We start from the raw sequence: 23,944 nt of genomic DNA, 5'->3' as shown, positions 1-23,944 counted from the left end.
AGTTTGGCAGATATGACCACATGGCTTCATTTTCAGGTTTTAAGGATCACTTAACACCTGAGCTGAAAATCAGCTGTAAAAAATGTGTTGTTTCATCCTAGTTTATAGAGAACATTGGCTGTGTGGTGTGAATTGTAGATTTCACAAGTTTCAAAACTGAGGAAAGTTTGAAAACAACACCAAGTTTTTTTCCACTGCTGTGAAATTTGTAACTATTGAAACCCTCCAGCCAATCACAACTGCTATGCTCTGAAGAGAAAAACTGAAGTTTTAAAGGCATGTTTAGAGTCTACAGGTGTGCTTCATATTGAAGAGAGGAAGAAATAAGCGGACATTTCATTCATGTATTTGTGTTTTTCTAAGTAAGTCACCATACACAATTGTCAGTGCAGTGAAATCACAAACACATAGAAATAATACAGCACACATATGTGAAGTGAAATGAGTTTATTAGTTATCAACCTGTGGATCAACCTCCTACACACAACAACAAAGCACATCTGAGCTGCAGCACAGTGCGCTCAGCATGGCTGTAGTCAGGGAGGTTTCCCTTGATGCCATTTTGGAGCTTCATCTCCCCTCAGTTTGACCCCAGCACGCTGAACGGCTGCTCTGCTCCTCACTCCTCTCAGGTGAGAATACAATGCAGATGTGTGTTTGCATGTGAGTGTGTAGCGACCTCCAACCAAGTAAAAAGACACTGAGTGTCAGTTATGTCGGCATGTGTGTGTATGGACTGTGTGTTTCCCTGTGCTTTAACAGTGCGATATTGTCTCTTATCACACTTTGGCAGCGGCTGTAATGTGGTGGTGTTGAGTTGGGGCGGCTGTTGTGGCTCAAGTCATGAGGAAGGAAAAAGTTGAAGAGAGAAAGAAAGAAAGGGGATTACGGGTAAAAGGGAGAGGGGGATTCGAGGGGAGCTGCTGTCCGTTGGCCGTGGCCTCAGTCTGAGCCTGTCCTCTTAGTGCTGGATACGCCTGATGGACTGGATCTGGGGGGTCTGGCAGTGGGAGCCCCAGTTCCTCCAGTGCTGGTAGTCTCCACTGTGTCTCTCACACTCCATGATGTACTGCTGGCCCCTGTAGCCAGGGTACTGGTAGCACACAAAGCTGTGGGAGGGGGACATAGGAGCACAAGGGTTAGCGGGACTATTTTAGGAGCTAGACAAGATGCTGACAGATTGAGGATTTGGTACATGCTTAGAGCTTTCATGTGATATGTCTATTAGTCTACAGTTCATGATTGTGACAGATTAGAGTGATAAAGAGTGTACATACATTTGAGATATAGTGTTAAATGGTACCTTTAAGGATTTTGTCTCATGAACACATCAGAAACTAACTCAACTTTAGGTTTTTCTTATGTTAAAAATGCATCATGTTGTTGCTGTTTTCACCATCAGATTCACAGTAACTTACGCGCCACACTGGACATGCATGGAGCCCACTTCAGGCATCATCCAGCCCATAGCCTGCAGAGAGGGGTAGTCGTCACAGACCTCCACGCTGCGGCCCATGAAGTTCTCCTTCTCGAAGATGACCATGCGGCTGCTCTGGTGGGACTGTGGGCGGCAGAGAGACAGCCGTCAGCTAGATACTACAATCATGAACACTTCATTCTTTTGTCTTTGTGTTCTCTCTTCCGCTCACAAACAGACTTTGAGGATGTACTCACAGCGCAGTAGATGGGGCGCAGAGACATGAGACGCTCCACGTGGTAGGAGAGGGATCCACTGTAGGAGTCCCAGTGGGGGTACTCTCCTCTCTCCAGGATGAACTGCTGGCCCTGGAAGTCGTGGTGCTCAAAACCAACCCAGCTGCACATAGAGAGAGAGAGAGGGGAGGCTGTTTACATGCTGATCTGCAGACATTACTTTACTGTACTGTATAGCCATTTAAAAGTACATTTTTCAACGTCAATGCAGAACTTTTTGAAAATGGACATATTTTTCCTACTAAAGTAAAAAAATATATATACATAATAAAATATTAGGGACTTCTTTCTGATTTTATACCACAGTTTCCCATAAATACTCCACATCTGAGTTGTCAACTCCAGCTGCTCTCTCTACTGTGATTGATGGATAGTGATTGTCTTTGACTCAGCTGATCTGTGTGTTTCACGAAGATGAAAACTGGCCCAGATTTTTTCAACAGTCCCACTTCTGTGTTTTTTTTAAACCAGAAAACAGAAACAAACTTTGTGAGACTTACGCTCCACTCTCCACCCTGATGGAGCGGATGTTGTCCAGACCACACTCCTGGATGTTGCAGCACTCGGAGGTGAACTCCAGGCACTTTCCCTGGAAATGCTCCTGCTCGAACACAGTCACCTGGAGAGGCAGATAGCCACACAGCAGCAGGAATTTAGTATGAGGAGGGAAATAAATCCACACAGAGACACACAGATTACAAGTATGAAATCTTACATCCACTTGTTTCACGTGTTTACCTTGAAGAAAGGGGCCATGCCCATTCCTGAGTTGACCAGAGGCTGCATCATTGGGGACCTTGTAGTTCTGTACATCTTTACTCCTGAGGAGGAACATGAGGACAGATGTAAAGAAAAACACATGGAGGTTTGGGAAAGAAGAGAATGTAGGACATAAAAAGTCTTTAAGAGACTCCTGAATCATACAACCATACAGTACTTCACTGTGTGTTGCATGTTTTACTAAATGAGTGTCAAATGTAGTTTTTCAATTATTAGTATTCAACTGCAGTATTTCTCATACAAATCTGAACTACTGTAAAACAGTCGAAGGACTTCAGGGCAAACAGTTAATTTACTTTTTTTTTTTTTTTTTTTTTTTTTTTAAAGTGAAATATGAAGTACAAGACTATTGTACCAGTGTTTCAGAAAGTGCTTTTGGTTTTCAGTTTCCGTCAGTGACTCTGTCTATGTGTCTCTGAGCTGAGTTGAAAGCAGAGATGAAACCTTACCTAGATTGGCACTTAATGGAAGAGCTCGGGAGTGGTACGCGCCTACCGCCTGCCTCGCGTAGAGCTTTGAGAGAACCTGGCGCTTCAGTTTTATACGGGAGCTCGGGGAGCGCGGTTGCGAATGCGCGTTCACGGCTCCGACCAGGACCGTGCAACAAGTCTCATTTAGCTGCAGCGAGGCGCGCTCCCGGTATTGCTCCGTGGCCGCTGGATGCTGTTGTCGTGCCCGGGCGACTAGCTCAGCAGATCCTATAGTACTGCCGGGGCTCTGGAACAAAGGCGCTCCGGTATGTTCGGACCCCGGTCAGCAGTCAAGCGCGTGCGCCGGCACAAAGGGCCGGGATCGGGATGGAGAATGTGAGGATTAACGGCGGAGCAGAGAGGCACCGCGGGGGGATACAGGACGAGAGAGCTGGGTGGGTCTGTGTGCATGATGTATATAAAAATATTAGTGGAACAGTGAAAGTTTAATTTTTCCCTTCAGTCACACAATGACATCATCACAGTCTCCTCATGCAGGTACACCTGTGTGCACAAACCAGGTAAATGATTAGCTTCATGAAAAGTTTAATAAAGTGGAGTCCTGCAAAGCCCCAGAGACATTTGTGTACTGACAGACAACAGTTTGATGTAGATTGCCCTACAGTACACTTCAATCACTCCACCAACACAATTGATCTCCTCAGATTGGGTTTGTTGAGAATCACTATCATCTACATCAAACAGGAATCAGATGGCTCTGTATTTGGGGTCCTGGACTTGGAAAAGGTCAACTCTGACTTTAAGTAGGAATGTGAATGCAAAGCTTACTGGCATTATCTGGATCAGAACATGTTACACCTCATGACACCTCGCCACATAATTAGATAGTTTGCCAGAAGTTTGTTGCCACAGATGCCACAACTGAATAATTCACTATATACACCACAAACCTGTTCAAAAGTATTATTCAAATAATGATATGAAATAAATTAATCTGGCAATGAGAGAAGAAAGAATCGTCAATGTAGGACTGAAGTTTGCATGGTTTAAAATTCACTAACTCTTTCTCAAAGTGGGTTCTCAGGACCCCATGGAGTCCTTAAGAAGGTTTTGGGGGTCCCCAGCAAAAGAGGGGAATGATTTATTTTCACTGTAATTCCATCCCTAAGTAACACAATAACAGACTGTATCACTATTTTGGTCATGGGTTTCATACACTTTCTGTAATTAAACACCTAAAAGCAAAAATCTTATCAGATGGAGGACCCTGGGACAAAATATTATCAAATATGTGTCCATGGTCTAATTTGTGGACACAAATTAGGGTTCCTTGATGTGAAAAGGTTTGAGAATCACTACACCAACTACTTCTAAGTTGATTGTAGGAACTTGACTCTCGTCAGTCCTGTTTGAAATTGGACTTCAGTCTGTGCTCGAGCTTCTGTCACTCCTCCTCTACCACCGCCTGTCCCCTCTGCCCGTCCTACCCTGATGATGCAGTGTTTCTTTTGTCTCATGTCTCTGACCTCAGCAGGTTTGTTTCTCTCTCCATAATCCCTCTCCTGTGGGCGCCAGCGTATAAAAGGGAGGGGTGCACTCCGAGCCACACACACTCTGAGTGAGGTTCGGCGTAGGCATCGTACACACAGACAGGTAAGGTACACACACACGCATACTGTGTGCCTTCAGGTGTGTGTAGAAAACAAGAAAAGCCTGATTCCTCTCTAAAGATTACTCTATACACTTTTTTATATTTCTGCATCGTTTCGTTTTCTGAACACCATTACATCAGTTAATACAGGTTAGATTTTTCACTTTCCCCTCTCACAGTGTTTTTTCCTCTCTTTCTACCCAGTAATCATGTCCAGTGGAGATAAGTCCAAGACCTCTTCCCAGACTGACGGCAAGGCCGCTCAGAGCAAGAAGTCTGAGATGGGAATGATGGCCTACAAGGTGGGTGTCTCTCTCATGGAACTGCTGCTACAGATAGAGATAATACTGGCTTGTATCACTTGGATATATTTAGTTTTACAGTATCACAGACCTGCTGCTGTTGTTATTGTACTGATTCATTTCTCTGCATTTGTCCCCCGCAGATGTACGTGTTCGACCAGGAGAACTTCCAGGGTCGCATGATCGAGATCAGCAACGAGTGCATGAATGTGTGTGAGCTGGGCATGGACCGCGTGCGTTCCCTGCGTGTTGAGTGTGGACCGTAAGTGTCTCCCCAAAAAAAAAGAGAGCATTTTTACATTTCATCCTGATATCTTTGCATGGATGCTTCATAACGCTTTCTTATCTGCAGCTTCGTGGGCTTTGAGCAGATGAACTTCTGTGGTGAGATGTACATCCTGGAGAAGGGCGAGTATCCTCGCTGGGACTCCTGGAGCAACTGCCAGAAGAACGACTACCTGCTGTCCTTCAGGCCCGTCAGAATGGTAAAAAAGAAATCTGTCACTCCTGTATTACAAGTTTCCCTTTCTCTCTTACTTTAAACTCTTCTCTAAACCATATTTTCTCTCCAACAGGACCCCGAGAAGCACAAGATCTGCCTGTACGAGGTCGGAGAGTTCAAGGGCCGCAAGATGGAGATCATGGACGATGATGTTCCTAGCCTGTTCTCTTACGGATTCACCGACAGAGTCGGCAGCATCATTGTCAGCTGCGGAACGTGAGTGTCTTTTACCTCTAGCAGCTCAAACATCAAGCTGAGATGTTGTCCTCTATTTAAAAATAGTAAATGCCATACTGACATGTTTCCTCTTTTTTCCAGCTGGGTGGGATACCAGTTCCCTGGATACCGTGGCAGCCAGTACCTGCTGGAGAAGGGTGACTTCAGGCACTTCAATGAGTATGGTGCCCGCCACCCTCAGTTCCAGTCCGTGAGGCGTATCCGTGACATGCAGTGGCACCAACAGGGCTGCTACACCATGGCCAGCAAGTGAGGCTCAGGGAAGGAGAGAAAGAGGAAGAGCGGAAGCGAGGGAGAGGGGCGGAGGAAGAGGGAAAGGGGGAGAGATGTACTTTAAATGGTCTATGATCTAACAGTGAGGGGATGGGTGAGGATCTAGATGTGCCCCTGAAATCGGAGACAACACCTCAGTGGAAGGACCAGCTGGACCACCCTCCATTCCTCTCTGTCTCTATTTTTCTCTTTCTCCCCTATGGGCTGAGCTTCGCTTTCCCCCCTTTTCTCCCTTTTTTTAGTCCCTCACTTCATTCCCCTCCAGTCCTCTGAGACACCAAAGAGGAAACAAGACACCTCTCGCTGTTTAACACACGATTCTCAGCTCAGGGTATAATGCACCATGGGAAACTGAGTTCCTACAGCCCCTTGACCCCCGTCTTCTTGCCCCTGTGCATTGCACACCCTCTCTGCTGTACAGAATCCTGGCCAAGTTTTCAATAAAAAGGAAAATCTTGATTTCAAAGATGTTGTTGTTGTTGCTTATTGATGAAAAACCACCAGAATGAAAATGTTAATTAACCAACAGTAAAAAGAAGAATTGGATTAATGAAAATGAAACATAGAAACAAAGTATCAGCAAAACAAAATGTAAAGATCTGGATGTGTGATCTTATTGTGTTAATGCTAAATGGGGTTTGTATTAAGCTGCACGGTCAGCCTCAAAAAACCTCTGAATCATCTAGTGTTTAGAAAAAGAGCAAGCTGGCCAGCAGGGCCGTTCCAGCATTGTGATGCTAATCATTTGACAAATGTAATGACAATGTGGATCCCATAACAGACAAGCTTTACAAGACAGCAATGGGACCCATCTAAATATATCTGCTGAATTCAGTCTCATTTCTATTTTTGCACATTTACTCCAAATAACGATATAGTGGTCTAATAAGGCAATTCTCTTGTACAGAGATATACAGCTAGAATTAAATTAATCGTAAAAAGTAAGTAAAAATTAATTTATTTGTATTATTGGTAAACAAGAACAATTTTGTCATGCTATGTATGAGTTTTCTTTATTTTAATACAGTTTAGGGTTAGGGTTAGTATTGTAAAATAATAATATAATAATAATAATAATAATAAGTCCAACTAATCTTTTTTTTCTGCTACAGCTTACAAATAACTAAACAGCATGTTATCATACCAGTAAATGTCACTTCTGTCCAGTTAGACGCAGGCATGACTTTTGGCAGGACTTAGGCCCTGCCAAACCTTAACCTAACCCTAACCCTTACCCAGCCAATTTAGTTTACATTGTCTAATGTTTGTTACCCTGTCGGCTGCTGTCAATCACACACAAAGACACTAACACACTTCAACATTTAATTAGACATATCTCTCACATTTACCCAATTTAAAAATGAATGAAATACAAAAAACACAAAAAAGGCTGCAAAAAAGGAAGATTAAATGTGATATCAACCTGGAGTTCAAGCTACAGCAAAAATCATTTAATCATTTGATTTTTTTTCGGCACATTTTCTATGGTTGAATTAACGGTTTTGTGTTTTCTCATTCAGTCTTGTTTCTCAGAAATTGCTCAAAGAACTGAGTCAAAGTCAGTGGTCTAACTATCCAGAGGCCCAAGTTGGCGTTATAATTGTAGGACAAGTAAACAGCCTATGATGTGGGCACATAAGCTATGTTGAGAATCCTTATTGTTGATGCAGTGTAGCAGTTTGCCAAAAAAAGCAACTACGACATATATCAAGTGCCTCTATTCTTACTGTAAATATGGTTTACCACTAATAACAACAATATTCAGATGTATCACATACACCTTTAACCATGGAGGGCAAAAAATACCAACAGCAGCCCTCAACCTAAAGACCACATTTATATTATTATCCACCCAAGATCATTATCTATAAATAATGTTGATTAATAATGAACTATTGGTATCAGATAATTATAACTACTTTTTGTCACCATGATCAGATTTCAATCAATAAAACCTTTTTGTTTACATTTTTAACAGCACAATACGATGTTTATGCATGCTTCCTCACTTGTTTAGGAACACTTAGTCGCTCTAATATTTTCCTATACACACTATGTTTATTGCAGCACTGCCAGTGCTCAGTGTTCATGTTGAATCTTCGCCAAGCTCAAGCTTTTGCACAATGATGATTCAACAAAGCGTCTGACAGTCAGTGTGTGCTGTTCATGAATTGTTTCTTTGACAATGTAAATGTTTGTCACATCCCTCACAAGTTTACACGGTTTGAATAATGTGTCCATTCATGCAGTTTTTGTATATTTCTTTAATTAAAAAAGAATTAAGACAGTTTTACAAACAAGAATTTACACTCAAAGGACAAACACTGATATATAAAAATACATCTACAAAGTCATACATGTGGTCTATGAAGCTCTTGATATGTTTTATAGCTGCTTAAATTCTTTATGTGTGTAGCACTGCAAGTTCAGACGTGAAGTCAAGTTGTAGAGACTATTCAAAGCATTTTTTTGTGTCTTTTTCAAAGATTTAATATAAAAATAAAATTCTGAATGCATGTTTTTAAGAGCAGTATGTTCCCTTCTCCAGCAGTTGCATAATGTCTGCCTGTCCATCTGACATGAGGGAAGCTTGGGCCGATCAGCGTGACATCATTCGCACAAACTCTGAAAAAGGAGGAGAAAGGAGTGAGAGGGAAAATGATGACAATGAATTTGGCTGCTTAAGAGATCTTGCAATGGCAAAGGAATCTCTGTCTTACCCTCAAAGTCCACCAAACCGTCTCCATTGAGGTCAACATCTCGAAGGATCTCATTTATCTCTCTGTTGGTCACTTGTTCCCCCATCAGCTTCTTCATGGCCTCACGCAGCTCAGTTAAACTTATCTGACCGTCACCATTAGAGTCAAACTGGATCACAAAGAGAGGAAGAGGGATACTGAGGATCACGTTACATGATGCACTGAGAGGAATTTTGGTGAATTTGGTCACATTAATGACAAAAGACATTTCAAATTCTTCATGTAGAGGTTTAAACCTGTGATAACAGAGTTTTTGGCCACTTGGGGGCAGCAGAAACAAGCTGTAAACAGTGACCCTGACATATTATCACCTTGTAAAAGTTGACATGGTTAACTTTGTTGGTAAACGGTTGCTTGTTTACACATCCAACGGATATGGAGCAACTCTTGTTTCAGTTCTATTTTGGTCGTCAAATACTCCTTAGAGACATATCTGGCTCTAGCTGCTAAATGCTCCAGTATGTTAAATTATGTTTTCCACTAAAACCAGCAGTCTACAGCAGCTAGAAACTAGGCTGACAGCACTGAAGGACTAAAAGAGTAGACGAGATGAAATAGAGTAAAGGGGAACTATAGAGTTGATGATAACTGTCACTGTGTTCATCATTATGAATGACCCTCTTCTTTTGATCCATTGTCAATATAAAAATATTGTTAAGTGCAGCTTTAAGTAACAATATGAATATCCTGACCTCTTTGAATGCGTCCCGCAGTTCTTTCACTCCGATCATGTCCGCTGTCTCTGCCAGCATTTTGGGTCCCATCAGCTCCACAAAGTCTTCAAAGTCCAATTTACCTCCACCTGCATGGCACAAAGTTATTTCAAAATTACCTCTGAACTTAATCACTACTCTTTAATTAATTACATCAAGAGATTATTGTGAATCAATTGCATTAACTGTAAATAAAGTGATTGTGTTTTGTGTGACATTAATCACCCATGTAGTTCCTGCTACCAACTAGTTTGTTTGGCTTTGCTAACTTGTTCTTTTTCTATTCAGTTCCCTTTCTTCTCTTGATTAAGTTTTATAACTACGCCTCACACCCCTCTAATTTCCACACAACTTATCCGCTCCTCTCTCTTTTGTCTAGTTCTCACATACCTCCCTCCCAAAGCCTTTTTAACATTCTCTCTCTTTTGCTGACTTCAGGAACCAAGGGGCTCCATCCAGGACAGGAGGAAGAGATGGCTCCCTCACCTAGAGTCTTACGCCACACTGGTTCCCTCCCTATACCCACCATGAGATTGGTACAGCATCCTGCGCCTCCATCCATCCAACTGGCACCCTGATTCTTTCATCCCTTACCCCTACACGCTCATCCCTTCATCCCCCTCCCTGTACCCTTCATCCCTCCAACCCTTATCCCTTCATCCCCAACCCTTCGACCCTCATCCCTCCATCCCTTCACCAGGGTTAAGGTTAGTTAAGAAACTAACAATTCTACTATTGTTGCAATACATCTTTAAACTCATATCCGAGTTAGCGTAGTCTCTCTTAGTGAATCATGTTTTGTTCTTTTTTTCCTGGTCTTGCTCTTTTCTATCCTTTCTATTCCACTCACAGATCTGCTGGCTCAGTTCGATGAGCTCCATCTCCGTGGGCATGTATCCCATGGTCCTCATGCACTCTCCCAGGTCTTTATGTCTGATGTAGCCGTCCTTGTGTTTATCAAACTCCACAAAGGCCTCACGGAGCTCTGAAAACACACGTTAATGGTTTGTGAGAAGGCTGTAAGAGGTAAGTAAGACGTTGTAAAGCAGAAACACAATGCGGCAGACAAGTAATCTTACCATCAATCTCCTCCGGTCTCAGCTCCCTGTCCTGTTGGATGAAGCAGTAGCACATGTTAGCTTCTCTTTCCTTACAGTACAAAACCTCTTTCTCACACACTCACAACTCAAAGCCACACATTTGGCATTACACAAAAATAAACACAAACAGACTTACAGAAACAACATTGCAGCAACGCCCAGACAACCATCCAAGCACATGTCATGTCATGTTGTCATGTTATGAGGACACACTGAGCAAGTAAGAAATGATAAGACCAAACAACATGTAACATGGAAATGAATAATGAGTGGAAAATATAAACTTAAACAAACATTTTACTGAGGCTTACTCAGAGATGTTTGGCCAACATTTTTGATTAATGGACCTTTTTTTGGCATTGAACTTATTCAGAGCACAGTCCATGTATTATCATCACATTTCTACATAATTTTCACATGTAGAGAAGTGATGGGGATTCAGTGACCATGTCCTGTGGTTGTACAGTAAGCTGTATTGGACATACAATACCCAGTGCATCTTATAATGAAAAACTTTGTCTAAATCTATATGGATTAAATTGTATGCAGCAAACCTGCTCACAACCTGGGATTTCTAAATAGAGAGAACAATGACAGACAAATATTCTGAGATCATTTTATTTACTGTGGTTGTGCTGATTAAGCCTGCAGTTATTTTTCACACAACAAACTAAATACATAATGCCTTCAGTCTGTTCAAACGTAATTACAGTGTGACCGTCTAATTTGTCAATAAGGGACTTTAAAATGGGACACACAGACTGACAAAATAACTCTTGTATATGTATATGTATACAAAATTGAATCAGTATTGCTCCTTTAATATGAGATTATCTTGTGTTTTTGGCAGATAGAAAGCTACAGGCCCAATTTATCATTTTTGTAATCGTGACCATGTTGCAAAAGTGACCCATGAACTCCACCCTGTTTGTCCTAATCTTTATGTATTGTGTAAGTATACTGTGCCCTTAAAGTACCTGTCACAGACAGCAGACTACACATGACATGTTATTATATGTTGCCCGAGACCCCAGAAACCAACCTGCAACATGCTGTACACCTACTCCACCCAAAGTTTTCTGTCTATCAGTCAGTCTGGAGATTTCATCAACAAAAATGTATTTGGAAGTATGCACCATGTAAGTGTACTCTTAACTGACATGGTATTACGAATATGTCAAACTTGCTATGAATCCAACTATAACAAATGGCCAAGAAGTGAACCTCCTGGGACCCCATGCAGGGTGGTTTCCTACTTTGCCCATTTGGAAATTCAGCCTAGACCTCTACATTACCCTGTGAAACACATTAGCAAGTAAGCTCCACAGAGTCAGTCAATAATTTTCCATGGAACTGAACGATCGACCCCTCTAAGTATATGCTGTGCCAGGACATTTTTTATTCGCTTGACCTGTACTGAAGAACACAGAGGTCAGCGACGATGTGGGGGTGAAAATGAATCGACATGGGAGGGGGGGAGATGTACCGGGGAGAGGGGGTGGGGGGCCGTGTGAGGACACCGAATGTGAACTTTGTCTAATGTGTTACATACGAGAGTCTGTGAAAAGCCCTGTTTAAGGAAGACGCAGGCTGGGCCAACGATGTGCAGCATGTTGCAGTTCTTCACCAGCACACCGATGGGATGTTTGAAGGGCTTATCCTTCACGTCCTGATCTTCCTCTCCCTCTGGCTCCAGACCCTGCTGGCCCACTGCCATCACACTACCCTCAAGAGACCCCTCCACTGCATCCTTTCAAGGCAGACCAGGCTGTTAGCCCACTCATTCAAACACTGTCTTCATGGCTTTCTTCACATATAAAAAATGCATCATATTCCTCAAGGAACAAGATTTTAATCCACGCAAACATTAGATAGAATATGGCTGTAAGCCTGGATTGCATAAGATTATTTCAAGACAATCCACTCACATCTGGCATTATCCTTTCAGTGAAAAACTGTGTTAATCTCACCTTTCTCTTTATGTGTCCATTCTTTTCAAGTCTTATTCTGCTGACACTCACAGACTTAATTCTGCTGAATGTCTGGTGTACTGACAGACATCTTTGTGTCAATAACCCTGTTACAGTATGAAGATACACAGTGTGTCCTTGGTCAAAGTTTTAAATATTTTTGTGATTTTTCATGCAACTACCATCAGCATTCTTATTTTCATATTAGGAGGTTCAAAACGAGCAGAGCTACAATTTCACACTTTTATTTGCTGTACTGGATTTAGAAAAATGTAAAATTGTTAAAATGATCATCCAGGGATTAAATAACTAAGGCCATAAAGCTCTGACAGCTAAAAAGAGTGGACCTTTGAGCTTCAATTATTTTGTAATACTGCTCCCAAAGGCCAAAAATGAATTGATCAAAGTTGCTATGATGTTTTAGTTGAGCACAGAAAACCACATGAATGCAGAATAGTCATGTTTCCTTCAGTGAACACGCAAAAGCAAAGGCATGAAGCTGCAGTAAGTCAAAGCCTAATAAAGATGAGGCAAAGTGCTCTTACCTTCTTTTTGTCTTTCATAGACGGTTTGGTACAGTTGCCCATCACCACACCTCCCCTGTTCAACGAGCAAGATCACCCTGTCTCCCTCTTATTCTCCTTTTTTCAGTCTCTTAATCAGAATGTTGTTCTCTGTCACTAATTGTCTTTTACTGTCTCTGCTACCCCCCCTCTTTCTTTCCTCCTTTCTGAAATTCTCAGAGGTCCAGCTCAGGTTTGAGCTCTGAAGTTGATGAATAGTTCACTCCATGTTGGTTATGAGTCGTCACTGCTGATACCGCAGAGATGAAAACAAGCTGTAAATTCATGCAAAGACAATCCTGAGTGACTCCACCCATCTCTATATGATCCAAAGTCAAACTAATCCAACCTAAACACACCCTGACTGGTGTCTCTTTGTAGCAGCAGTGCTCTCTCTTTTCTCTTCACACTGACAAATGCTTTTAATCTCTCTCCCTCCTCTTCATTCCTCTTATTTCCTTTTCTGCTGCTCCCCCTCTCTCTCGCTTATATATTGCATCAGCACTCAAATGACTTGATCTACAGTATGAGGAGTTTTAGAGGGAGAATTAAAAGGACACAAACAGAAAGGGCAGAAAGGCAGAAATCCCTACCATTTCAGATTAAAGAAAAAAGTGCGGTAATGAAAAGAAACTAATGCCATATTAATGCAATCTTGATTTCCTGTTTATCCACCACCGCTTACATTAAATGATGGAGTAGATTTTAGCCTTTTTCTTTGCTAAACATCTGACTACGCAAGTAACGTTTAAAAAACAATATAAAATTAAATTAACTTGATTAATTAATCAGTAAAGTGGGAGTAAAAGATGAAAACCCTACTCTATGTGAATAAGCTGTGTCCATGCATAGTGGAATTGTGTGGAACATTTTTCAGTGTATGTGATATTTTTTGCTGGACCCCTGACTGACTGACTGACTGACTGACTGAGTAATGAAGATACACCATTGGTGTTATAGGCTGTTAGAAAATGATGGACATAGCCAACATGACATCACCCATTGGTCTAGGCCATCTTTGTTTTTTGGAGCCAGAAGTGGCCATATTTAAATGAGAAGTGGAGCTGCTAGTTTGGTTGTCAAAACAAAATCTACAACTGACTTTCATGAACTGAAAACTATATTCCAGGGTTACGCCAAGGTTATGTTACCTAACTAACCTGAACATCATGATGAGTTGAAGAAGACTAAAGAAAACTAGTGATTGAGCTCATAATCTCAATAGGACACTATTTACTGAGGTAATAAATCAAGTGAGAAGTAGGATCATTTTCCAATAAGCTTCTATAAAATCAGACCTCTTTATGGAGGCAGTGGAGCCGCCCCTGGTGGCCATTAGAGAAAATGCAGTTTTAAGATGCTTTCACATTTACAGCTACCTGCTTGTTGTGAACAAACATCCTCAGGGGTGGTTTACAGTGGAGCTGACACTGACAGGAGCACCAACCCACAGATACAAAGAGATGCAACAGATCAATTTTAGCATGGCTATCATCATTAACGTGGCAGTTCTATGCTGTGTGTAGCCCAGGCTGTAAAAAATAAGGTGTAGCCACAGTGTTTCTCATTTTACTCTCATTTTTCTCGTTTTGCTGCTAGTTATAATTAAAGCAAGTTCTTTTTCAAATTAAATATCCCAAGATATGAGTGGAAAGTATTGTACTTGCAACCGCATTAATACCTTTTTTTACGCAAACGTAGCTTAACCATGTCATATGATATGCTACTTCAGTACACTTTTCCAGCAAATATTAATGGGCCCACTACAGAAAATTAAACATGAATATTTAATATCCAGTAATTCACACTATAGACACTACCTCTGACCTTCTCTGTAACAAGTTTGACACAAATACACACATTGACCGTACACGGTCCAGCCATATACAAGGTTTTTTATAGTCGTGTTTATAAAGAACAGAGGATTGATTTTCTAGTAGTTTTTCTAGTAACAAGAAACATCCTCATCTAAGTGTTACATTCAATTACAAGAAACATGAAAGATGCATGCTCAAGTGTTTTCCATGAAGAAATAGAATTGTTTCACAGTTTAAACCCTCAGTTAATGGAGTATGATGGATGAGCTGAAGCTCTCAACAAAATGCAGCTTATGCAAGACACCATGGGAGCCAGTCTATCTACTGTCGGTTGGGTTGCCTCACGTCACACTCAGCAGGATGTAACAGCTTGACATCCGAGGTGTCTCATGTTCTTGCTGAAGTTGACCTCTCACATCCAAGACTTAGTTTGGCCACGTTGTCCAACAATATAATGACAACGTTAAATTCACAAGTTGAGATTACAAGTGCAGTGCAAAGTGGTCAGCTGAGCCTGTACAAAACATCTGTCAAATCTCTCCAAAAGCAGATTTGGCGCCCTGCTTACTACAGTACATCAACATGAAGAGCAAAGCTTGTGTGTGTCTGTGTGTGCGGGGGTGGTATAAGTCATATTCAGGGACACACACCAGACTAAAGACCAGTTGATTGAGGATGGCTTGTGCCAATCTGGACAAAAGCTTGGGCCAGTGGCCAAGGTTAGGGTTAATTTGGCAAGAAGTGGTTATAGTTGTAAGTCTCCAGGAAATGAATGTAAGTCTATACCCCAAAACTGACTTACGTAAACCGGTGTGTGTGTGTGTGTGTGTGTGTGTGTGTGTGTGTGTGTGTGTGTGTGTGTGTGTGTGTGTGCGTGTGTGTGTGCAGCATGTCAGGAGGTAAATTTTACACAGCATAGATCCAATTTCAGCTGCTAATGTTCTTTCACCAAAACTGACACTCACCCTGTTAATTACTGTAGTATTCGCACTATGGATACAGTACAGAAACAGTAAGATGAGTAAAAATTATAACAGCTGGGTATTTTACTGTGTTAGAAAATGAAAAGTGCTCATTAGTGAAATGCTCACAGGGAAATATTACTTTACTAGCTGTCTGTATTAAAAAGTTCACTAATGAAGCTTACAGTTGGTGAAATAAATGTGTTTCTATATGGAAACCTGTACAATTATATATAAAAAATTATTAAAGACCCTAGAAATGTAGTGTTTTTGTTAATAATTACTCATTGTTATTATCAATCATACAATAAACAGATTGATTGTTTTTGTTACATGCACAAAAGGAATATTTAAAAAATAAAATATATCTTAATGCCTTTACTGATCTCCCAATTATTTGGATTCCCTAACAAGAGCCACACTACTGCAATAGGTGATTAAAGGATTAATGACATGTGGAGGTATTGAGTGTTGAGGATGAGGTGAATGGATGCAAGGAGGCGGAAACTGAGACAAACAAGAGCATATGAGTTAATCATAGTAGGCTCGACAGGTGACTATGTTGTCGTCCTGCTCCCAAACCCTAAGTTAACTCGTTAATTTATGTTGTAAATACATAAAAGTTTAGATTGAAACATGTTTGATAACTATTTTAAGAGAATTAAGTACAGCAGATGTATATAATTCTTGTAAAGCCTAAACTTACAAATGTGACGTTTCTCATAATCTCTCTGAGGTTTTAATGGCAAAAAACCATATGGTTGAATGGAATATGCATTAGTGGACCATTATAGTGACATTTGAGGTCAGTTGACTGTTGTTAAAAGCAGCAGTCACCACTAGAGGTTGCTTTAGGACCATTTTAACAGCGGAGTTAACTGACAGCTGCTGCAGTAAGGGTCTGAGACAGAAATGACCCAACCACTACTTAAAGCAGAAGTTTTAGGCAGATGGATTCGTCACTGAAAGATGTGCAGCTTAAGAGCGGCTGCTGTAAATTAAAAGTTTACCCGGAAAAGGTTCTTTAATAAAAATAGCCTGTTTACCCTGAAAAAGTTGTTGTGAAAACAACCCACCATGTGGTCAGATACTGTACTAGTGCTGCCTCTGCCTGTAGGTATTATAAGCCGACTTTTAAAAACATGTCATAAAGAGGAAGAGTACATTTCAATTTTTTGCCAGGCTACCACTGATAACATGAGCTGGAGCTAATATTGTCAGTTTTTTATCAATTATTTATCATGCATGAAACAGAAATACCTCTATATGTAATGGCAGTTTTAAATCTGAATTTTAACAACTGAAGTATAAATCATGGTGAGTCAGTTAACATTTGAAAACCTAATAATTTCTAATGTTTACATGTTATTTTACACAAGTAACACATGTTTAACTTATTTACATCTATATTCCATTATATGTTAATTATTAGTATTTATTAGTAGGCCTATATACTTCATCACCCAATTTGACAGTGAATCCTAAATCTAACTCTTTTAAATTATGCAGCCATTTTAGTCCAACAACAAACAAAACAACTCCGTCAGTCAGTGCAATTAATTCTATCCATCACTGTTCATCCCCCACCTATTTACAACATTTCTATTAGCAAGAGTCCAATTAGTTACATCACTGAAGGCTCATGAGCTCTACACACCACAGTACAACTTTATCAACCAAATGAGCTCCATCTTTTCATTGAGGGTTCTTCATGAGTCACCTTGGTGATTGTGTGTCACACAAAACTGACACCAGCGAGTGCATTAATAACCTAAGACACAACCAATAACATTAGGCCTGATTAATTAGCAGGTTGATTTGATCTTATTCGTGGTTTCAATTAATCATGCAAATGAGATGCTGTTGCTGGTGTGGGTGTGTGGGGTGGGGGAGATGTGAGGGGGCATGCACACACACACACACACACACACACACACACACACACACACACACACACATACAGACAACCAGACTTATTTATGTTGCTAGGTTGCTTGTGTAAACCTGAAGATATCCACATTGAATGGCTGTCACACTCACATTTATTGGTTAAATTAATCACACACCAACCATGCATTGTGCGCATGTATGTGTGTGTGTGTGTGTGTGTGTGTGTGTGTGTGTGTGTGTGTGTGTGTGTGTGTGCGTGTGTGTGTGTGCATGTGTGAGAGAGAGAGATAAGCAGCAGTCTGGTAATGTGATTCTGTTCTTTGTTTTGGACTCAGTGTACTGTTGGACCTGCATGACGAACTTGGGTGTGTGTGTGTGTGTGTGTGTGTGTGTGTGTGTGTGTGTGTGTGTGAGCAGATAAACCAGTAGACATATCATGTACTGATCTGGTGTCAGATATTCATCAGCTGGTGTCCAATGACCAGAGCTTTTTATCAGAGTAAGGCGAGACAGAGAAGCCAGAGAAAGGAAGGTAAGCGGGAGGGAAGGAAGGAAGGAAGGACGGAAGAAAGGAAGGAAAGAGCTTCAGACTGTTATCTTGTGTCTTGCTTTTATACCATTCCATAAAGTCATAATCATTTCTTAGAAGTTCCCTTGAAATAACTGTGCGATTTGATACTAATTATAAGTAAAATACTTTAGACACAGTGTTCAGCGGGTACATTTGCAGTTAATCCATTTTCATAAATAACTAATTTAACAAGAAGAGTCTTTTAGTCAGTGCACAACGGGTCATCTGAACATAAAAAGGTGTGAAATTAGCTTTCAGGCAAGCATACAGTATAATTCAGCATATAGGGCCTATGGAGAATAATATCAGCAATGACGAATTAATGAATTTGTGGTACTAGGTTTAAATTGAGAGCTTCTTTGAGGGATAAAAACAAAATCAATTTATAAATGTAATTCAGTATGGTGGAGAAAACAAGAATTCGATCCTTTATCTACCTACCTTACTTACCACAGTTAAAAATACTCAGTACAAAACAAATTTTAGACATGATTTGATTACATACAAAGTCAATGCAAAGACACAAGCAGACATAAATTTGTCCAAGAGAGGAAAGAAAGGAGACTGGAGAGAAAAAATGGAAAGGACTTGCTGAATCCTGGCTCCAGTAGACCCCCATTTAAAAAGTATCAGTTTCTATCCAGAAATAATAAAAGTCAGTCTTTTTTTTTCAATGAGTTATTGGTCTCAATTGCTAAATGTGGGCCCTCGAATCAATGTGTTGGTGGTCATATTGGAAATTAATAAGATTTAAAGACTTAAGCTGATCGAGAGCTGTGATTGACAGTTCTCTCACCTGCTGCTCTCCCCAGCTCTGGGATGCGCACTAATTCAGATTATTGTTGCAAAATTTCATCAACTTTAATGTTATTTGTTAACTTTACCGACCTGCGTTAGTATAATTTAGCTAAATTAGCTAATGTTAGCCAGCAGTCAAGCTACCTTTAGGTCTGCATTAAAGATAATATTTGACTCAAAGAAAAGAGGTCCTAGCAACAAATTTACTTGTCCTGCCGAGTAGGTTTCATTGGTTGAATATTTAGTTGCTAGTGGCAACAAAATGTATTTAACACTATGTTGCTAGCAGCAACCCCTGCTGGAGGAGTTTCACATGGCATGTCTGCTACTTTATCAGATCTGTCTCAAGGCAAATATTGACAAGCATCTTGTATATGCTATTAAACTACTGTTAAGATAACTGTTGTATATTTAACTCTTTACTTTTGGCCTTGTAGACTCTATAAGTATAGTAATTACAGTGCTGTACGGCCGATGTGGACTGTCCAACACGGTTTTAAAACAATTAAAATACTCAAACTAAAAGTACTCACTGTGCATTATATTACTACTACACATTATATTATTACACTACTATCATATATGAATCTGTCTTCACTAGCCTATTGAGCAAATATACTCATTACTTTCAACCATTGATAAAAGAACTTTGTCTCAAATATTTCCCTAAGTGACAAGTTTTATAGTTATTTCCAGAAAACTGAGATTGTGCAAGCCTTTTACCAGCTCTGTCTGTTTGATTTCAGTACAGTATATGGAGGATGAGGGTCTCTGGGAATACTACATGCTCATGTTAGTTTCATGCTGTAATGCACTAGTTGTCAGAGTGGGCCAACAGTGCAGTGAGGAAAAGATCAATCCTCTAATAATGTAGTCAGATATGCGTCTCTCATCTTCCCTGCAGATTCTGCGTCCTTGCTCCCACTCACTCAGTCGTCGTCTCTTATTTTGGATCACTTACATCACCACTGACATCACTTTTTTTTCCTTTTTATATTGATTTCCTGTTTCTAACCTCAATCCAACTAATCATCATTCCCCCCCGACGTGAGCAGGTGGATGTGACTCTTTCCTCATATCAGAAGAAACCCAGAATGACTCACGAGCCACACTGAGGTCAGTAACAGGAAGAGAGAGAGAGAGAGAGTGAAGCTCTAACTTAATCTCTCTTGATTTTATTTTTATACACATACACACAGAAACACTTTCTCACACCATGATTCTATATGTCTGACCCCGGGGTGACAGATGCATGACTGTGCCTATCGTGCCGTGTCATGTGTCACTGCTTTACCATGTGAGTGATGGGATGTGATGAGATACCGAGCGGATACAATGGCAGCAGAGATAGGGTATTCATCACCTCTCTGGCTGACTATGGCCGTATCTGTTACGGATTAAACTTTCGTAATGTTTCCCAAAGTAAAGGAGCTTAAATTCTCTCAAACACACGCTATCTCCATCCTTAGCTCTAGCTTTCCACTTCGATGCTCCCACTATTTCCAGAAAGGAGTTGGGGTTAAATAAGAAGGCAAAAGGGTTAACGTTTGTGTTGCTACACTGAAGGCAGCTTTATGGCCTTAAAGAGGTCAGAGATGTGAGAGACATGGCTTATTTACAAAAACTGTAACACAGCCGGGCTTTAAATTTGAATTGGAGGCTTAGGGTTTCAATCAAGCCGCTGGAGAGACATTCAATCAGCCAGAGAACTTGATGCAGTGGCACATGGGTGGGCATACAACACACACACACACACACACACACACACACACACAAGTACACACACAAAGTGGCAGATACTCGCATACACACAAGCATGCACACACAGATGAACTCAGTCATACACATACACTCTCGTGACCCAATAGTATGAACACACACATGCTGCAGCAGATGGCTCCTACCTGTCCAAACACAGAGTCCACTATGGGCAGCAGGTCTATGGGTTCCACCTCATTCTCTCTCTCGTTCTCTTTCCTCTGCGCTCCCTCCATCATCTCCTCCAGCTCCTCCTCCTCCTCCTCTCTGTCCTCAGCAGCCGTGATCGTCTGGGGCATCTGCCCTGGTCTTTGATGGCGAGGTGGCTGCTGTGTGGCGACTTGGATGTCTCCGCCACCCCCTCCGTTGACGCTGCTTCTCCTCTTCTGCTTTTCCACCTTCTTCTTGATGGCGGCCTGCACCTATAGATGGGGTGCAATGGATTTGAGGAACTGAGGTCAGACAGGTGAAGTCACAAAAACTGTGTCAAATACCTTCTTTCTGACACACAGTGAACACAGATGCAAAAGACGAGCTGTTCAAAGGTGTTTAAATAAAAAACACTTTTTGACAACTCAGTTTCTGTAATGAACATTTAAGATCATTTAAAATCGTACTGTCTTGTGAGGCACGTTTTTTTTTACAGCTGATCATGAGCCATGACATATAAATAAACGTTAATTATGAAAATGCCAAATTCATAGCATCATATCATTAAAATCATGTATCACTAAAATGTCCAATTTTCATGAAATAAGAAAATCTGATTGTTTTAATCTTTGTTCTATTAATGTTTTTAGATAATCAAATGGCAATTTGGACACATAGCAACATTCTCCCAACATAAAAAGGAGCATTTATATATTTATAGTAATTCAATTTACCTGGAAACACATATTTTAACTGTACAGCAAGATATCTTTCAGTTATTACATTTTTTTAATGATTGAAATCCATTATTAATTTCCTGTTAAACAAAATTAATGCAACTTTTTTTCTGTCAGTCCAGTCTACCTATAATAAGACAGTTACATATGTGCACATAAAGCATAAGGCATAAGACTTTATGAGGCCAGACAGCTTGACAGAGATAATTTCACGCATAAATACTTTGCTATAAATATACATAAACCCATATTGACACGCACCTGTTTTGCAGACTTCTCCTGTGGTGTGCTCATCGCTGCAGCACCGCCTACTACGGCGGTCGACTCCCGAATGATCATGAACATCTTGGTGTCACGGGCTCGCACACTCTCTCTCTCTCTCTCTCGCTCACTCACTTGCTCTCCCCCTCCCTCACCCTCTCCCTTTCCTCTTCCCTGCTCTCCTCTCTTGTGTTTTTCTCTTTTATCTTATGTGCAAAAAAATCCACCACAGACTCATCTAAAGTGGTTATTAGATTTGTCCGTTTCCCTTAAAAATTGCTCAAAAATATCAGCTATGTTGAGACAGTGGCAGTCTTCTTTTGATCCAGGTTTTTTTTTTTAAAGAAAAAAAAGAGAGATAATAAATAAATGGATTTCAGGAAAACTGCAACTCAAATGTTCTTCTGCTTCTTCTTTCTTCCTCTCTGTCCTGTAGGAATCAAAATAATTTCTCCAGTTGTTTTCCTCAGTGTTGCACTCGGCTTCTGTCTCTTTTCGTGTGTACAGGTGAGGAGGTTTTTATCATCAACTGTTGTCTAAGCTCTGGGATTGAGTTCCTGCACCTCTGCCTCTGCTCGTTATCTCCTGGTCCTTTAGGTGACACTCTATACCCCCTGCACTTTACCTCTCTCACGTTATCTACCTGTACCTCCCTGACCTCTCTCTCTCCTTTTCTTCCTCCTCTTTTTCCACCTTTTCCCTTTAATCACAGGTTAACACTCCCTCTGTTGCCAGGGCACGTTGTCTCAACTATCAGAGTTTACATCCTTTCATGAAATGTGTTCTTGCTCCTCCACTTCCAACTGAATATCTTTCCTAGCCTCTTTCACTCATCTTTTCCCTTCTTATCTTATCACATTTTCTCAGATTCCTCATCCTGTCTTTGTCTCTTTTTTGCCACCATCATTTCTCTCTGACAGTAATCCCCATCGCTTCTCTTTTTCCCTGTCTCTCTCAATCTACCCGTCCTCAATCTCTTGTCCTCCCCGTGTCATATCAGGAGCCTTTGCTGTAACACAAATCGGATTCTTTTCGAGGTGCACAGGTCAGCTATTCATTTAGCGACACACACACAGAGAGAGAGAGAGAGAGAGAGATAGAGAGGGAGGGATACAATAAACTCAGCAGCCATGAAATGATTAAAGACTTTGTTTTGCTGTAAAACATCACTGCAATGTTGTCCTGTGTGCATAATCTTACACAACAATCATGGCTGAGTACACACACATGTGCACACACAGGTGAACATAACAAATCACAGCTGACCTGTATTTTTAGACGTAAAGTAACAGAAGCGTGTAAACATGTTAACATATTACTGTGCTGTTCAGCTCTCTAAAGAAGCTGTGTAGCTTTGTAGCCCTTGTGTAACTCTGCTAAAAGCATCACTTTTTATGAATAAAGGTCTCATAAAATTTTTTCACAACTATTTTGCCCTCAAATGCCTCCCTTGAAATCTCCCTCTATCCCTCTCCTTTCTCCCTTCGCTCTCTCTCTGCACCTCCTTTTAGCCTGCATTAAAGATTTCTGTCCCCCCCCCCGATAACATATATTCTCCAGACTATGTATAGGCTGACTTCTCTCCAGTTTCTAATGAAGTTTCCATTAATCACTTCAACTCCCGTCTTTCAGTTGCTCTCCCTCTTTGTCTTCCTTCAGCCCCTCTCGCCATCCCTCTCCTCATTGATTATTGATGGATGGGAGGGGGTGGGGCAAATTCTTGAGCGGAGGCAGAAGGGAGATCCATTACAGAAAAGCTGAGTTACACGCGCTGAGGGTTAAAAATAGGGGTTGTATTTTTGGGAAGAGATCAGTCATCCGAGAAGAAAGAAAGATAACAGACGCATGAACAGGATGAAGAGAAAGATGAGGGATGGAATGAAGCAGAACTTTTAGACAAGAAGTCAAGTCAAGTAAAGAGATAAAAAGTTTTCTTACTTCTGGAACACCACTTTCATCTCTTATCACCTTGACCCTCACTGAAACGGAACAAAGGCGGAGGATAA

General features: G+C 40.9%; 3 protein-coding genes across 4 annotated transcripts; 1 reads left to right on the top strand and 2 right to left on the bottom strand.

Annotated features, from left to right (window-relative positions):
* Positions 1-536: 536 nt before the first annotated feature.
* On the bottom strand, positions 537-2,526 carry cryba1l1 (crystallin, beta A1, like 1). The gene is made up of 5 exons (XM_053324417.1): positions 2,452-2,526; positions 2,214-2,332; positions 1,675-1,816; positions 1,419-1,561; positions 537-1,109 (listed from the first exon to the last, which is right to left on the bottom strand). Exons 1-5 carry the CDS (start codon positions 2,524-2,526, stop codon positions 962-964), a joined length of 627 nt encoding a protein of 208 aa, XP_053180392.1. The 3' UTR covers positions 537-961.
* Positions 2,527-4,784: 2,258 nt separating this feature from the next.
* crybb1l1 (crystallin, beta B1, like 1) lies at positions 4,785-5,869 on the top strand. Its single transcript, XM_053324416.1, has 5 exons — positions 4,785-4,877; positions 5,021-5,139; positions 5,230-5,362; positions 5,453-5,595; positions 5,698-5,869. Exons 1-5 carry the CDS (start codon positions 4,785-4,787, stop codon positions 5,867-5,869), a joined length of 660 nt encoding a protein of 219 aa, XP_053180391.1.
* Positions 5,870-8,488: 2,619 nt separating this feature from the next.
* Positions 8,489-13,018, bottom strand: cabp2b (calcium binding protein 2b). 2 transcript variants are annotated; one of them, XM_053324420.1, is made up of 6 exons: positions 12,977-13,018; positions 10,441-10,471; positions 10,212-10,346; positions 9,341-9,450; positions 8,610-8,757; positions 8,489-8,514 (listed from the first exon to the last, which is right to left on the bottom strand). In XM_053324420.1, exons 1-6 carry the CDS (start codon positions 13,016-13,018, stop codon positions 8,489-8,491), a joined length of 492 nt encoding a protein of 163 aa, XP_053180395.1. The 2 variants fall into 2 exon arrangements, with proteins under 2 accessions (XP_053180395.1, XP_053180393.1); XM_053324418.1 differs by lacking the exon at positions 12,977-13,018 and adding an exon at positions 12,018-12,073 and having other exon boundaries at positions 10,441-10,478.
* Positions 13,019-23,944: the final 10,926 nt, after the last annotated feature.

Source organism: Scomber japonicus, chromosome 8, assembly GCF_027409825.1.
Source record: "Scomber japonicus isolate fScoJap1 chromosome 8, fScoJap1.pri, whole genome shotgun sequence".
Classification (NCBI taxonomy): Eukaryota; Metazoa; Chordata; class Actinopteri; order Scombriformes; family Scombridae; genus Scomber; species Scomber japonicus.
Note: the sequence above shows the minus strand (reverse complement) of the source record. Positions and strands in the feature narration are given on the sequence as shown.

Coding starts and splice junctions, on each gene's coding strand:
- cryba1l1 (XM_053324417.1), bottom strand. CDS start 2,526: ATGTACAGAACTACAAGGTCCCCAATGATGCAGCCTCTGGTCAACTCA. Junction 2,333..2,451: donor GCATGGCCCCTTTCTTCAAG/GTAAACACGTGA, acceptor CTGCCTCTCCAG/GTGACTGTGTTCGAGCAGGA. Junction 1,817..2,213: donor ATCAGGGTGGAGAGTGGAGC/GTAAGTCTCACA, acceptor CTCTATGTGCAG/CTGGGTTGGTTTTGAGCACC.
- crybb1l1 (XM_053324416.1), top strand. CDS start 4,785: ATGTCCAGTGGAGATAAGTCCAAGACCTCTTCCCAGACTGACGGCAAG. Junction 5,140..5,229: donor CTGCGTGTTGAGTGTGGACC/GTAAGTGTCTCC, acceptor TCTTATCTGCAG/CTTCGTGGGCTTTGAGCAGA. Junction 5,596..5,697: donor ATCATTGTCAGCTGCGGAAC/GTGAGTGTCTTT, acceptor TCTTTTTTCCAG/CTGGGTGGGATACCAGTTCC.
- cabp2b (XM_053324418.1), bottom strand. CDS start 12,073: ATGCTGCACATCGTTGGCCCAGCCTGCGTCTTCCTTAAACAGGGCTTT. Junction 10,347..10,440: donor GAGACCGGAGGAGATTGATG/GTAAGATTACTT, acceptor GTGTGTTTTCAG/AGCTCCGTGAGGCCTTTGTG. Junction 9,451..10,211: donor CGAACTGAGCCAGCAGATCT/GTGAGTGGAATA, acceptor TGTGCCATGCAG/GTGGAGGTAAATTGGACTTT.